This window comes from Puma concolor, chromosome C1 (genome assembly GCF_028749965.1).
Source record: "Puma concolor isolate L17-30 chromosome C1, mPumCon1.1.hap2, whole genome shotgun sequence".
NCBI lineage: Eukaryota > Metazoa > Chordata > Mammalia > Carnivora > Felidae > Puma > Puma concolor.
This window is the reverse complement of record NC_141674.1, coordinates 168,594,626-168,609,250: the sequence shown is the minus strand read 5'-3', so window position 1 is coordinate 168,609,250 and position 14,625 is coordinate 168,594,626. Positions and strand designations below refer to the sequence as shown.

The following is a 14,625-nucleotide window of genomic DNA, read 5'->3' as shown; positions in this document are numbered from 1 at the left end:
GAACTTTTTCATGAAGTATGTGACAAAAATGTAAAACAGCTAAAATCAATTTCAGAAAAAGAGAAAAGGATCAGAATTAGAGCAAATAGAATTTGCTAATTTTACAACTCCCCTGTTCAAGATCATCTTGGTTTTCCTGGCTTGTTTTTATTTAAATTGTAATATTGGTTCACTTTGCTATATATAATAAAGATGTGACTGATTTCCCACATCTCCTCTATCCTTTTTCTTTTGAAGTTTGTCTCAGAATAGCTGGTAGGTAAAAATGAAATTCATGTTTAATCCAAGTATTTAGAGCCCTCTCTCACTTTTTCCTTCAGGAAATCTGTTTAAGCTGATGATTGTCCCGATTCAAGAATGCACATTCAAACTGACAGAACAGTGGCTAGTAGCCTGTCACTAAATTAGGTGACGTGGGTGATTTGCACTCTTATCCCCATCTTTATGATAAGCGTGTTTCAAGCTTTTAATGTTTCATCTAGTTCAAATCAAAATTCAGTGACTTCAATGTTTACTTAGACCCGTGGGCATAGAAATCTCTCTGGAAACTAGGTAAGTTTAGCTCCTCAAGAGGGAGTATTGTCTGTTATGAGGATGGATGTGGTTTGTATGTCCATAGTAGATGCTTGTAAAATTCTCATTTCTGTTTTAATGTTGTTGCTTTAGTTCCCCCCCCAAAATCCTTTTTTTTTTCAATTTTGCCATTTTTTTGAACATGAATAAATATTACTGTTAGTAAAGAGCTTATGAAATCTTGGCAGCAGGTAGATAGATGTTTTATCTCATAGTCCCCAGTAGGATTTCAGGTGGTTGGAAAATATTGAAAGAGCATCAACTTCTTTCATTCTGTCTCATTGGTGAATTAGAGGTGTAAACACTGAGGGTTCAGTAGACTCTTGAAAAAATGAGTAGATTGAAGCCCATGAGCCTTCATTTTTCCAAGGTCCTAGAGACTCTGTGATGTTAGACTTCTTAGCAGACACTTGCTCAGTGGAGTTATCACAATTAGGCTAGTATCTGATTTTGGAAGAAAATTGTTTTTCTCGCCCTGAGTCCATGATTGGCTTCAATCTGTATATTTGCTTTGTCATGGAATCATTTATCTTTAGCACCATTTTCTTCATCAGAAAAATGTGGGATGATCATAAGCCATGTAACAGATTAGATATCTACTTAGTATATTTTAAAGCACCTTGTGCTCTGTAATGAAAAGTTACAGTATTTGTATAACCCAGGACACTGATGACAAATTTCTATACAAATATACCACTAAAATCTAACTTCTTAACTTGCTCTACTTTGTCATGGGTATGGCAGATATTATGTGAGTATATATGAAAACAATCCTCAGTTGTTGGAACTGGCATGACTATTTGAGACATAACCAGAGATATGACCTTCATCTAATTGGTTTATCTTGTCACAGGGACAAACTTGTCCTGATACCAGTAAAATCTTGCTATTTGTCTTTTGATTTGTAGAAGCAAATATTGAAAACAAAATGAATGCTGCAAAAGAAGGCAAATGACAAAGTTTGAGTGCTTTCTGGTTCCCAGGCAGTATTATGGTGAAAGAGAGAGAGACAGAGACAAAGAGACAAGAGACAGACAGGTACATACACATGCAGAGATAGAAAGACATAGAAACAGAGACATGAGAGGGATGAGAGATGAGAGAGGCAGAAAAGACAAACAGGTGAGAGGGAGGGAGACTAGAGAGACAGGGAAGGATAAGAAGGAGAGAGAAAGAGGGTGTTAGAGAAAAAAAAAAAGACAGACACAAGTCAATCAAAGTTTGGAAATAGAAATTGTGCAATTTTGGAACTTTGGGTTCTTTTCTACATTTTCTTTAACTGGAAACATGCTTTGTCAAATTAAATACATTGAGCCCTACCTAGGTCTATTACTTTTCCATTTGCGTCCTTTAAAGCAAAGGGAGCTTTAAAAGGCTGTTTGAAGTTCAGAAGAGACCAAGAGTCAAAACAAATGTTCGTCTAAAAAAAACATTTCCATTCCTTTCTTGCTTTATAAAGCAAATCACTGACAAGGAAAATGATGAGTGCTATGATTAAATTCTCTACTTTCCATGTGGCACTTTATTAAAAAATCATTATGTCTTTGACTTTTGGTGTTCTTTGGGGAAGTGAGAATCATTTGAGAAGCCAAATAGAAATTCCATAGAAGAAAAACTGGCACAAAGTCAGTATAATGGCACAAGAATAAACATGATACACAGGGACAGGGGGCAATCATTTATGATGAATCACTTCCAATGCAGAAAATCCTTGGGCATTCATTGGAGGGCCTTATCTGATGCGGTTTTGCATATCACTACTGCCCCAGAAGCTGCCTGAATGACTGAAGCAAGTAGCATCAATTTCTAGGATGTCAGGACAATGGCAGAGTTCCAAGAAGCCGTATCAGGGGTTGGCCATTCCGTTCAATATCCACTAAAGACCCTTTGGAGTGCAAGCCTCCCTTTAGGTCACAGGACTCCATGTTTCTCAGGATAAGGGTGATACCACATTGCCTCCCAGCTGCTCAGCTCCTTTCTTGGAAGGGATTGGATGGCCTGCTTAACTAAGTTGTACCTCCTTATATAGTTTTTGCTCTGTTCTACTTCATTCTCTACAGACTTCTACAATACAGTCAAAGATAAAAGGGAGAAAAATCATTTTAGGAGTGAGATGTTAAGAAATTCCAAATAAGGAATTGGTGCTAATTCTAGTCTCTGTAACATTAAGCCAAACTTAACCACTCTTCCCTCCCTCCTCAAGTCCCCCTCATGTTTTTCCCTAAGTGAACCTCACTATCTCCCTATTACTTACAGTCTCTGCTTGCTCTATTCCTGGCGTGGCCAGATTAGTCACCCCATACCAGGTTTCCACAGGGATGAAATGGCAGCTTTCACGAGTCCTGGCAGCCACATGGGAGCCATGTCTATGGTTCCTGGATGAAAATGGCTTCTTGGCTGATGGGGGACCAAGAATGGCCTTATCTATGGTGGTCACCATGATCATAATCCACTAGAATTTGTCCTGAATTCTCTACAGTGCATTATAATTATGGTGGCCATAGAATATGTATGCAGAAAGGAAAAAGGGTTATAGCACAGTTGTTACTATCCTGTTTATTCCCAAACTGTGCTTCCTAGGAGCCTATTACTTTTTTCTTTTTTCTTTTTTTTTTTTTTTTTTTTAACATAGGCAACAGCTTTTGAATAGCTTTGAAATGTTTAGTTAATATTTAAGTTAAGGAAACCTCTTTTCTCTACCAAAGTGGGAGTAGAGAGCACTGGCAGAGCAAATACTAACTCTGTTTCTTTAAATTGAGCAAGCTTCTGGAGAAAAAGTGTCTTTTTAAAGGACCATTAAGTAAATCACTATTCCTTTTCACCCTGTTTGGTTCTTAAATGCAAATAGCCAAGTCACTGAATGCAAGAACTGAAATTTGCTGAAACTAGGGGGCAAAACATTTTGTATCCTGGAGCTAGAATGTATAGCAGCAGCTGGATGGATTGACCTCCTGAGTTGCTGTATGCAGTGCCTTCAGCCTGGCCCTTTAGTGAGCTGCAGAGGAGAGGCATAAAGACAGACCCAGAGAGGCCTCAATGACCCTGCTGTTTTGATCTGCTCTGATGGAAGGTCAGTTGCCATTGCTTGGAAAAATGTGTCTTTTCAGATAGCATTTTTGTTGCAGTACTGATAGTCCTTCAGTATAAAAATCACCAAAACATGCATGTGTGCCTCCTGGTATGAAGCTATTTGAATTAGTCATATTGATCCAAACAGTACAGCTGAAAGCATAGTTTTGATGGGGTTTGTTGTTCTCTTTTTTATATCATTGGGAATATTTAAAAAAATTGTTTAAAATGAGGTGTTGCAATCAATCTTCTGCTGTTCTTAAATGTTGCCTCATGGCCGCACTGACTTTTTTCTTTGATTTCGTTTCTTTCATTATTCATATTAATAAAACATTAAAATTAAAATCTCATTGAAAAATGAATACTCCTAAATTTTAGTCAAAATATAAAAAGAAAACAGACCATCTATTTAAATTTTTAAAGAAGATAAAGACTTCAACATATGATTCTTGTATGTCTTTGATTGTATTGACTTAAATATTCGAAACAATGTCTCTGGGCAGTGGGAACTCTAAATGTGAGTCTACCGTCAGTCAGGTATCATGCTGTATTAAATTCTCTTAATCATTTATCTCATGTAAAATTAAGGGTAGATTCTTTTTTTTTTTTTAATGTTTATTTATTTTGTGAGAGCGTAAGCGGGTAAGGGCGGGGAGAGAGAGATAGAGAGAGAGAATCCCAAGCAGGCCCTGCACTGCCAGTGTAGAGCCCGACATGGGGCTCAAGCCCACAAACCGTGAGATCATGGCCTGAGCCGAAATCAAGAGTCGGACACTTAACCAACTGAACCACTCAGGTACCCCAAGGGTAGATTCTTATATTATGTTTAGCTCTAAAATGTTATGAGATATAATTCCTCTAGAAGTATTCAACGGTTTGAGAAAAATGGTTATTGGGAATAAGAGAGTCTGTATTTTTTGAAGGTTTCTAAAATAAGTCATAGTTTAAAAAAATAAAAAACAAAACAAAACTAAATTAAATTAAATTAAATTAAATTAAATTAAATTAAATTAAATTAATTAAATAAAATGTCTTAGTTCCATGAGGCCATTAGGTCCTTCACATGCTGTAAAGAGAGAGCAAAAAGTTCCTCTGTAACAGAAAAAGGCTTCAGACTTCACGAAAGCATCTTGATGCCATAGACAGGAATCATTGGGCAAATGTAGCACAGGACCATCTCCCTGTCTCTTTTTGCCAGAAAGTTTCGTCAGGCTACAGTGACCTCCCAATCCATGCTCGACCTCAGACAATTTTAGTAAAGCTCTGTCTGGAGATAATTTTGGCTTCTCCAAAGACTTGGTAATTTAGGAACTAAGCTCATGACATTCCCTTTTGATAAGTCAGGTATATTAAAAACTATTTCAAAAAAATGATAAAGCACTTGTCAGAACCCTGTTTTCCCTTCTTTGAGTTTCCTTTCTTGCATGGTCATGCTTAATAATGTCAGGTTACAGGTGGAAAAACTATAACAAAGCAAAAATATTGTCCATTCAGCTTCAAAGAAGACAATTGATCCTCAAGACTTTTTCTGAAAACCAATTATCTTCTTTACTTAAATTCTGAAATTCTCAGATTTTTCAGTTCTACCTCAAAAACGGATGACAGCTATTGAGGTATCCACATGTGTAATCATATGATATTTTGGTACTACAGAGTAAAAAAATCTGACCCTTTCTTTCAACATTTAAATATAAGAAAGTCAGTGCATGGGCAAAATATTCAGATATAAATGAATCCCGACGTGGCTGTAAGTATTCTATCGCCACACATTCAAAAGGCCATCCATTGCATCTTAGTAAAAGATTCATCGTTTTGTGTAAAAGCTGGCATATTACTACTAAACCCAAAGGACATTGTGGCTTAAAATCCATCATGATGTGGCTTCACTGCTGTTTTTTGAGGCAGCACTTCATTATTGCCCATAAACTTCAGTGTGATACTCAGAAGGATTTATTTTTAAATGCAACATTCTGCCAGGATGCCGCTGTTGGACTCTCTGGAGGGAACCCTGAGGTGCCCCAAGGGAGATCCAGGAGCAGAACTGCCAATTGTTAAGATTTTATGGACTCAGAGTTCTAGATACACATTTTTCTCTTTGGCATCAGTAGATTCTGTGTCAGTCTCTTCCATCCACTTAAGAAATTCAGCAAGGAAGCATCAGCATTAAAGGGAAATTTTATTTTCTCACAAATCATTTTGAGCAAAATCAAGCTGGCAGGGGGAAAAAAACATCATATTCATCCTAAAAGTATACAAACCTGACAGCGTTTGAAGATGTTCTTCTTATTGGAGAATTTTGCCTGTATTTGCCAAAATAGTTTACTAAAATTATTATCACTGGACACATTACTTCTAAAAAGTTTCTGGTGAAGTATAACATACAGAAATGTGCACATAAGTGTACGGTTGAATGAATGTACATAAACATAACATACCTGTGTAACTGGCACCAAGACCAGGTAGAAGACATTTCCAGCACCTTAGAAGCCCGTCTCATGCTCCACCCACCCTTCCTACAAGGATAGCCCTATCCTAACAGTATAGATTAGTTTTGTCTGATTTTGTACTCTGTGTAAATTGGTATTATACAGCATATTGATATGCTTCCTGATTTTAGGGTTTTTTTTTTTTTAACATTATGTTTGCAGGGTCTGTTTGTTGTTGCGTGTAATTATAAGTCATTTGTCTTCATTGCTATATTCCATTATGTGAATGTTTTATTGCATGAAGAACCAAAATTACTTATTTCTACTGTTGATGGGTTAATTAGCTAATTTCCAGTTTGGGGCATTGTAAATAGTATTGCTATGAGCATTCTAGTGCATATTATTTCTGTTAGGTAAATACCTAAGGCTGGACTTGCTGAGTCATAGGGTATGTATATATTCAGTTTTAGTAGATATTGCTGGTTATCCAAAGTGGTCGTAACCATTGACACCAGAGGGGAGGAGGTTGGGGGGATGGGCTAAATAGGTGATAGGGAATAAGAAGGGCACTTGTGATGAGACTGGGTAATGTATGGAAGTGGTGAATCACTATATGGTACACCTGAAACTCTATTACTCTGTATGCTAACTGGAATTTAAATGAAAACTGAAAAACAAAGTTCTAGTTGCTCCATATCCTTGTCAGCACTTGATAATCTCAATCTTTCTTCATTGTAGCCATTCTTGTGGGTATGTAGTGATATCTCATTGAAGTTTTAATTTGCATATCCCTAATGACTAATGAAGTTAAGCACTTTTTCTTATTTACTGGCCATTTTAGTATATATTTTTGTGAAGTGTCTATTCTTCTACCCATGTTTTCTGTCATGTTTTCATTTTCTTATTGATCTATAGGAGTTCTTTATTCTAGATTAAAGTCCTTTGTCAAAATCTCTATTTTATTATTACTCCCACTCTGTGGATTACCTTTTCATTTCCTTGATATGTCATATTCCCACAGATTTATTCTTCATAGAGTATATTGTCAATTTTTTTTATTATTAACACCTTTTGTTTCCTATTTAAGAAATCTTTGCTTACTCCAAGGTCATAAAGATGTTCTGCTTTTCTCTTTCCTGTTTAGCATTCCTTAGCAGAAATGCTAAGAATATCTTGAATGCTTAAGAAAGTTTTGAATTGTAATACATTTGGTTTTCTCCATGTTTCTCCTTATGCAGTTCACTCTACTATTCTACCATATTCACCTCTCAAAATACGCATCATCCTCGAGACTTATCTTAAGAAATAGCTCATCTATGAAAACATTTATGAACCTAACTCCTAAACAGATGTAATTTCTTTCTTTCTTGAACCCCTTTAGCATTTTGTTGATAATTTGTGATCCCTGACATATCCTGACTTTTATAACTATTGAACTTAAGTATTTATTCTCCCGGGATATGGTGTAACGTGAGACGAGTAGGAATAGTTCATAACTCCAGTAACCAAAGCTTGGTATGTGTCAGGCACAGGATTAAGCATTTTTCTTAGAAAAGTACTACCGGTCTTATGCCGTAGGTATTCTTATTTTCCCCAATTTATACAAAAGAAAATAGAGGTTGTCCACATTTGCACAAGAAAGTAGTAGACCTGAACTCCTGAACTGGTACATTTCACTTGCGTAGAACAGCATTGCCTGAAGGACATGCCAAGCATTAATGGTTCCAGAATCTCTGTGGGGGTGGGGGTGGGGGGGAAGAATTGGTTCATGCTCAAGAAATTGAGAGTAGAAATTATATCTGCCTCGACATTCACAGTGCCTGTTACTATATTGTAAGCTGCAAGATGTCTTGCAAAAAAGAATCACTTTAAACTTTGTTGAAGCCAGCATTTTTTAAATGTATTTGAGGACAGAATCTTTTTCACTTAACAACTTTACATATAACCCACTTTATGGAATGATGACATGGGCTTTAAAGTCAGTCAAACAAGAACTGAAACTGAGGCCTTACTACCTACTGCATACTAGGTGATCTCAGTCTCTTTAAGCCTCACCCTTCTCATCTGTAAAACGGGATAATAATACAAGCCTCATAGAATTGTATTATAATTTAATAAAATAAGGAACACAAATCACTTAGCCATATATAAAGTAAAATCTCATTAAATGGTAGTAGTGGTTTATCTTCTCCAAAAAGTAAAATAAATTCTGTCTGATTCAGTTTATATAGTCCCTGCAGCTGTTAGCACTATGGCTTTACAGTTGTTCATCCTAGTATTTATGAAATTAAATAATACTATTACTTAGGGAAGGTTATTTTTAGATAAATATATTCTAGAAGCATTTCCTATAGAGTATTAAAGAAATCTTATATATTTTAGTTACCAGTATCAATCACTACATTAGGATCAAATAAAAGTTTCAACTAACTCCCAGCTTCAAAGAAGATTGAACATTTTAAATATCTTAATTCAATGGTAAAATGCTGTCTGCAGCTGGAGCATGTGCCGATATAACTGAAGTGTTTTCAAGTGTGTAATTTGGTGACCATAGCGCAGTAGTAAAGAACAAAATTCAGTAGTCAAATTTCCTGGATTTTCATATTGCCTTCTCCATGTACAAAATACTTGTGGTTGAGCTTATCTTCTTTGTGACTCAGTTTCTCATCTGTAAAATGGGGCTAGTAATAATACCTTGTTTATTAGGTTATTGTGAACACATATGTATAATTTACACATATACTCTTTTTTTTAAGTCATTTATTTCGAGAGAGCACACCCGTGCAAGAGCATGGGAGGAGCAGAGAGAGAGAGGGCAAGAGAGATTCCCAAACAGACTCTGAAATGTCAGGTCAGAGCCCAACGCAGGGCTCAATCCCACGAACCGTGAGATCAACATATACTCTTAATATATACAGAAATCAGTATATAATAATGTATAAAGATGTAAATGATATAAACATATAATTTAATATACCTAAATGAGTATATATGGATATACACATACAGATGTGTATATATATTCTTATGTGTGTCTACGTATGTACATACATATGTAATGTGCTTAGAATGGTGCCTGGCACACAGTATGCACTATAAAAATGTTATCTCTCAGTTTTTATGTGGCCTTTTCAGAAACAAACCCTTTTCAGTCACATAGCCTATTCACATAGCCACCTCCTTATGACTACAGTAGATCTCCTGATACCTTGGTTTTCCTCACATGACAGACTGATGAAAGAAAGGAAATGGTGAAAGAGAGACCACAGGAGATGCTGGTTGGTGATTGTTCTGGTAAGAGGGAAGGTTACTCACTGAAGCTGAGAAAGCAATAAAAAGAGAAAATTGAGTTTGGTAGAACTTGAAACGCCACTCATTTTAATTTCTTTAAAGACGTCTTTGGGGGGAAAAAAGATATCTTTGGGAGTTCTATAATTGGCATTGCCTCTACCTAATAGACTTTTATAATATGCTAAGCTTTTTATTTTAGTACTCAATAAAGCAGACATACATAATAATGGCATAAGAAGAAACTACTTCTGCAGGATATAGAATATAGGTTTGATGTCATTCTGTAAATGCTTCTTCACACAGTTTTTCTGTGACTTTGGAGTTTTCTCCTTCTAACGCTGAGGTGTTTCGTTTGCTCGTGTTATGGTACATAGGGAAGAACCACGAGAAAGCCTTACAGCTATCACCTAAACCTTCAAGGTAATATTTCTAAACATGAAAGATCACAGCAATAATGTCAAGTGTTGCCTAACTCTCAAATGAGGTGTTATTGTGATGAATTACGATATAATCCGTTGACATAATAAAGCACCTATTATGTTACAGAGGCAGTTGGCTGTAATAATAGTTTTATGATCATAGTGGTGAGTTGTCTTTCTCATATGATTGGTTTCATAGTTATAGATGAAAACAACTTGGAATTTACAGTGAAAATGAAATTGGGGGGAGAGGCTTAATTGCATTCATAGGGGGAGTATATGAACATGTGGAATTTCCATGGTGAGAGTGGTGACTGTTACATCTTTGGGGTATACATGCTGGTGTGTGTGTGTGTATTTCATTTTAGGTCAGGGAGTCTGATCAATATATATACAGCAAGTGATATAAAATCTTTATTGTCAAACAAGGTAGAGCCCTATTATGACTTAATTCATTATGATATATACCAGATTATATCCTAGGCTTTGAAATAAAGCTACATATAGGAGGTATCTTACATAATATTGCCAAATCATACAAAAGACAAAGGTTGGTCCTGTCCCCTGGGCGGAGCAATGTAAAGGATTTTTATGCTGAAATCCATGCTCATTCATTGTATTTCCAACCCTCTTTTTTTTTTTTTTTTCTCAGCAAATTGAAGAGAAATTAAGCATTTTCTTGCAGGATGCAACGTATTTTGGCCACATTTCTGCTTGTATCTCCCACTAACTTTTGGGCATCCTAGGGTGAGGAGAAATGCTTCCCAGCCTCAGAACAGTAGTAAAATCAGGAATAAGGTGACAGAGGGATTAAAACCTAACCCAGCCTGTGCAAAAAAGTGCACTTTATCCCCATTCATCTCCCACTTTCAAAAACTTCCTCTGAAGCCGTGGGTCTTGGTGAAGCAATCTGAAAAAGCAGGTCTTAAAAGTGAAAACAGCAAGGTTGAGGTGAAGGGAATTGATGAAAGCAGTTTGTATTTATTCAGGAGATCTACCAGTGCTTTAAAACAATCTGTGTTTAACATGGCAAATTGTCTGTCATTAAAATGCTAATGAATGGTAAACAGCTGCTAAGTTTTTATGCTAATGAATGGTGGCTGCGAAGTAGATCTCAAGCCTTGTCTTTATTAGCATAGATATTTGATTGGGTAAAGGGGGATCATTGCGCATTCTGACCTTTGTTGATGGAGCAATCTGTTTGTCAGGTTCTGTGTTGCGTTACATTTGAGTTGAGTTTGTTAGTACAAAATGACTTTTGCCAGGCCCTCTGATACCGTGTGCTGCTGGTGTTATCAGAGTGTTACCATTATGGGCTTAAGGAAAAAACTTTGCTTTTTGGTGAGTGGGGGAGACCCATGATGGCAAAATAATTCATCCGTTCATCAGGCAGCTTGAAGTAGAATAGTTCTGCATACTTTCTAGACTTTAGGCTTTTGACAATTATAATAATTGTGAGTTGTAAAAGGCCATCGTTCTAAAATAAGAAATATCTCTTTTTTTTTTCAATTTAGCTACAGTTTTAAAGCAAAGCTTTTAAAATAAATATTTTAATAAGTGCTTCTGCAGCATTTGAAATACTGACATAATATATCATCTTGGATCTATGAGCTCTGAAGTTAGCAGTGACTGTAACGTCACCTAATTAGAAGAAAAAGTGTAATTAAATACAGGGTGGTCATGTGAATGCCAGGCTGAGATCAGAGTATTTACTTTGGCATCTGAAAAACAACATTACTGTTTGATCTATACTTTTGGTTGATTCTATTTTTGCTGAGTCCTACTCTACATTCCCTAATGGATGAGGCTGACCTGAAGACTTGCCATTACAGATAAATGCTTCAGACGCCTTTTTCTTTTTTTCTGGTTTTAGGATCAATGTACATGAGGCATGATAGTCCATTAAACACTATTACTAATAATGTTCTGGAATGATTTGAAATATAATGCAGAGTTTATTAAGAAAATCCATTATCCAAGAATATATCATTGAAATAGAAATTTTAATTATTCTGGAACACTGTGTGAGGACGTTGGTAGAAGTTTTAATAGTTGGAGCATTTCCCCATACTGTTTATTTCTCCTTCAAGTCAGTAGGAGATTTTTGGCATATGATTATTTGTGGTCCTATATAGACATACTGGGAGAAATTGGAACCCTCATACACTGCTTGTGGTACTATAAAATGGCTCAGACATTTTGGAAAACAGTCTGAACGTTCTCAAAACATTAAACCATATGATTACCATATGACCCAATAATCCCCAATTCTACTCTTGCATATATAGCAAAGAGAACTAAAAATGCATCTCCACACAAAAACTTACAGACAAATGTTCATAGCAGCATTACTCAGAATATCCAAAAAGTGGAAACAACCCAAATGCCCATCAACTGATGAATGAATAAGGATAAAGTGAGTCTATTTCAATGGAATCTTTCACAGCCTTAAAAAGGAATGAAATCTCATACATGCTACAACATGGATGTGCCTTGAAAACATTATGCCAAGAATGAAGCTTGTCACAAAGGAACTCATATTGTATGACTTCATTTATTTTTTTGTTTAATTTTTTTTTCAACGTTTATTTATTTTTGGGACAGAGAGAGACAGAGCATGAATGGGGGAGGGGCAGAGAGAGAGGGAGACACAGAATCGGAAACAGGCTCCAGGCTCTGAGCCATCAGCCCAGAGCCCGACGCGGGGCTCGAACTCCCGGACCGTGAGATCGTGACCTAGCTGAAGTCGGACGCTTAACCGACTGTGCCACCCAGGCGCCCCAGTATGACTTCATTTAAATGAAATGTCCATAATAGACAAACCTAGAAACAGAATGGAGTAGTGGTTGCCAGGAGCTGGGCGTGTTGAGAGGAAGTGTGGAATGACTGCTAATGGGTATGGAGTTTCTTCTAGGGATTGTGAAAATGTTCTAAAATTGATTGTGGTGATGTGCACCGCTCTGCAGAAATGCTAAAAACCATTGAATTGTATACATTAAGTGGGATAATTGTCCAGTATGTGAATTACATCTCAATAAAGTTATATTTAAAAAGAAAAAGGCACACCTGAGCCTGTGTCTCAGAGAGCCACCTGCATCAGCAGCTACTCACCTACAGTATGTGGAGGCTTCAGAAGAATGCTTGTTACTGGAGAGTGCTTTAAATCTCCCACACATGGTTTAGCCCAGATTCCTAAAGAGATGACAGCTAATTTAATTGTTAAAAAAAAGGGGGGGGGGGGTTAGTGGCTACAATAACACAAAGCTCGTTAGAAATAAAAGTTGGAGACAAATACTTGAGTTCCTGTCCCAACTTCTCCCCGTCCCCCAATACCATGCCCCACCCAGGCAGTAATCACTCCTTTTGGGTTCCCTAACTATCCAATGTCTAGACTACTTATTGCCCTCACAGCAAGGGCAAGCTTCACTTTGGTTTTTTTAGAGATAAAATTGTTTGAGTCATAATTTTCTTGGGAGCAGTCACTATGAGTCCGAGGTTTTTTGTTCCCCTTGTAAAAACCCTATAATTATCTTTGATGTGCATAAAGCATGCCTACTAGCTGTTCAATAACTGACTAGTAAAGAGCATCTGCTGCAAGAACCTCATCCCCTCCTCTCTCCTACATTTTTGACTACTCAGCGACAATGGTTGAACCCACAGGATGATCTCATTCTGCCCCACCTGCCAGCAGAATCTGTGTAGTTTGTATCTCTGAGCAGCCCTTGGCCCCTGCCGTAGGGAAGTATTCTGCATCACTGTCTCACATAATGAACAAGAAGACCCCTTTTAACTGTATTCTCTCCTCCTGTGCCATTTGCTTACTTTCGGCATAACTCTCTTGCTCTGGGGTTGCAGCTCAGCAGTCCTCTTTTTGCATGGTTGGTTGGGGGTAGATGGATAGGAGGAAGATTGAATTCATTTTTGTTTTGTTCTTGGCAGGCAGTACATGCCACACTGCTACACTTCCTGCTCTTGTGCGCACACCTACCCTGATGATGCAGCCTTCACTGGATATCAAACCATTTCCACTGTCTTTTCCAGTGGACAGTAGTTCTGCTGTGGGGCTCTTTCCAAATTTTAACACAGTGAGTAAATGCATTTTTATTTTATTTGTGTCCTCCTCAATCTCTTTCATTCCAGTTGTGAATAGGCAATAGATATAGCCTGTTTCCAAAGTGTGTAATTTTAGACCATATATTGGTTACACTGACCAGCTATGTTGTGCAAAATACTCCTTCTCCCGTAGGGGTTAGTCCAAACAATAGCCAGCATATTTCTTTTACAGATATTCCCACAAGTGACTTTTCACCTGTGGCTTTGAGCAGTTTTGACAGACTTCGGTGGCTTGAGAACCTTATTATTTCTGGGATACTATTCACATGCTCAAGAACACAATTTAGAGATACCAAGCCACATTGATTTTTCCCTACTACTAGAAAGAAAGGAAATGCTTTAACTACCTAGATACATTTTTATTTGGGACATATTTTAGATCTTAACAAACAGAATTTTTATTGGAAAACTACCGTGGATTATGTGAATGTGACTCTATTTTTTAAAAAGTACTTTAAAGCTACATATTAATTGTCTGCATGATACTTTGACATTCCCTTTAAAACATACAATAAAGATTAGTGAATTACCTACAATTACTAATGTTCTTCATTCAGGTCAGCTGACTGTTTATCTGAATGAAAGACATTTTGTAGGCATGCCAAGTGGAACATGACACCTTTCAACAATAGAATTCAGCATAAAATCAGTCCACAGCCAAATGCTAAACTTGTAGGAAGAGAAAAGGTTAAACAGTTCAGGTGATTGTATGAATTGTTTGTTTAGTCAATAAA

At 36.9% G+C, this 14,625-nt stretch overlaps 1 protein-coding gene across 12 annotated transcripts in view; it reads left to right on the top strand.

Moving 5' to 3' along the window:
• ZNF385B (zinc finger protein 385B) overlaps window positions 1-14,625 on the top strand; it is a 429,607-nt gene that overhangs the window by 328,344 nt on the left and 86,638 nt on the right. For 9 of the 12 annotated variants that reach the window (XM_086719063.1, XM_086719062.1, XM_086719073.1 and 6 more), the window contains one exon: window positions 13,718-13,863. The exons of 1 other annotated variant lie outside the window; for it this stretch is intronic. In XM_086719063.1, the coding sequence (XP_086575189.1) occupies window positions 13,718-13,863 (146 nt within the window). Of the gene's footprint in view, window position 1; window positions 3,644-9,665; window positions 9,780-13,717; window positions 13,864-14,625 lie in introns of those variants that run through there. 2 more of the 12 variants (XM_086719065.1, XM_086719070.1) reach the window with 2 other exon arrangements.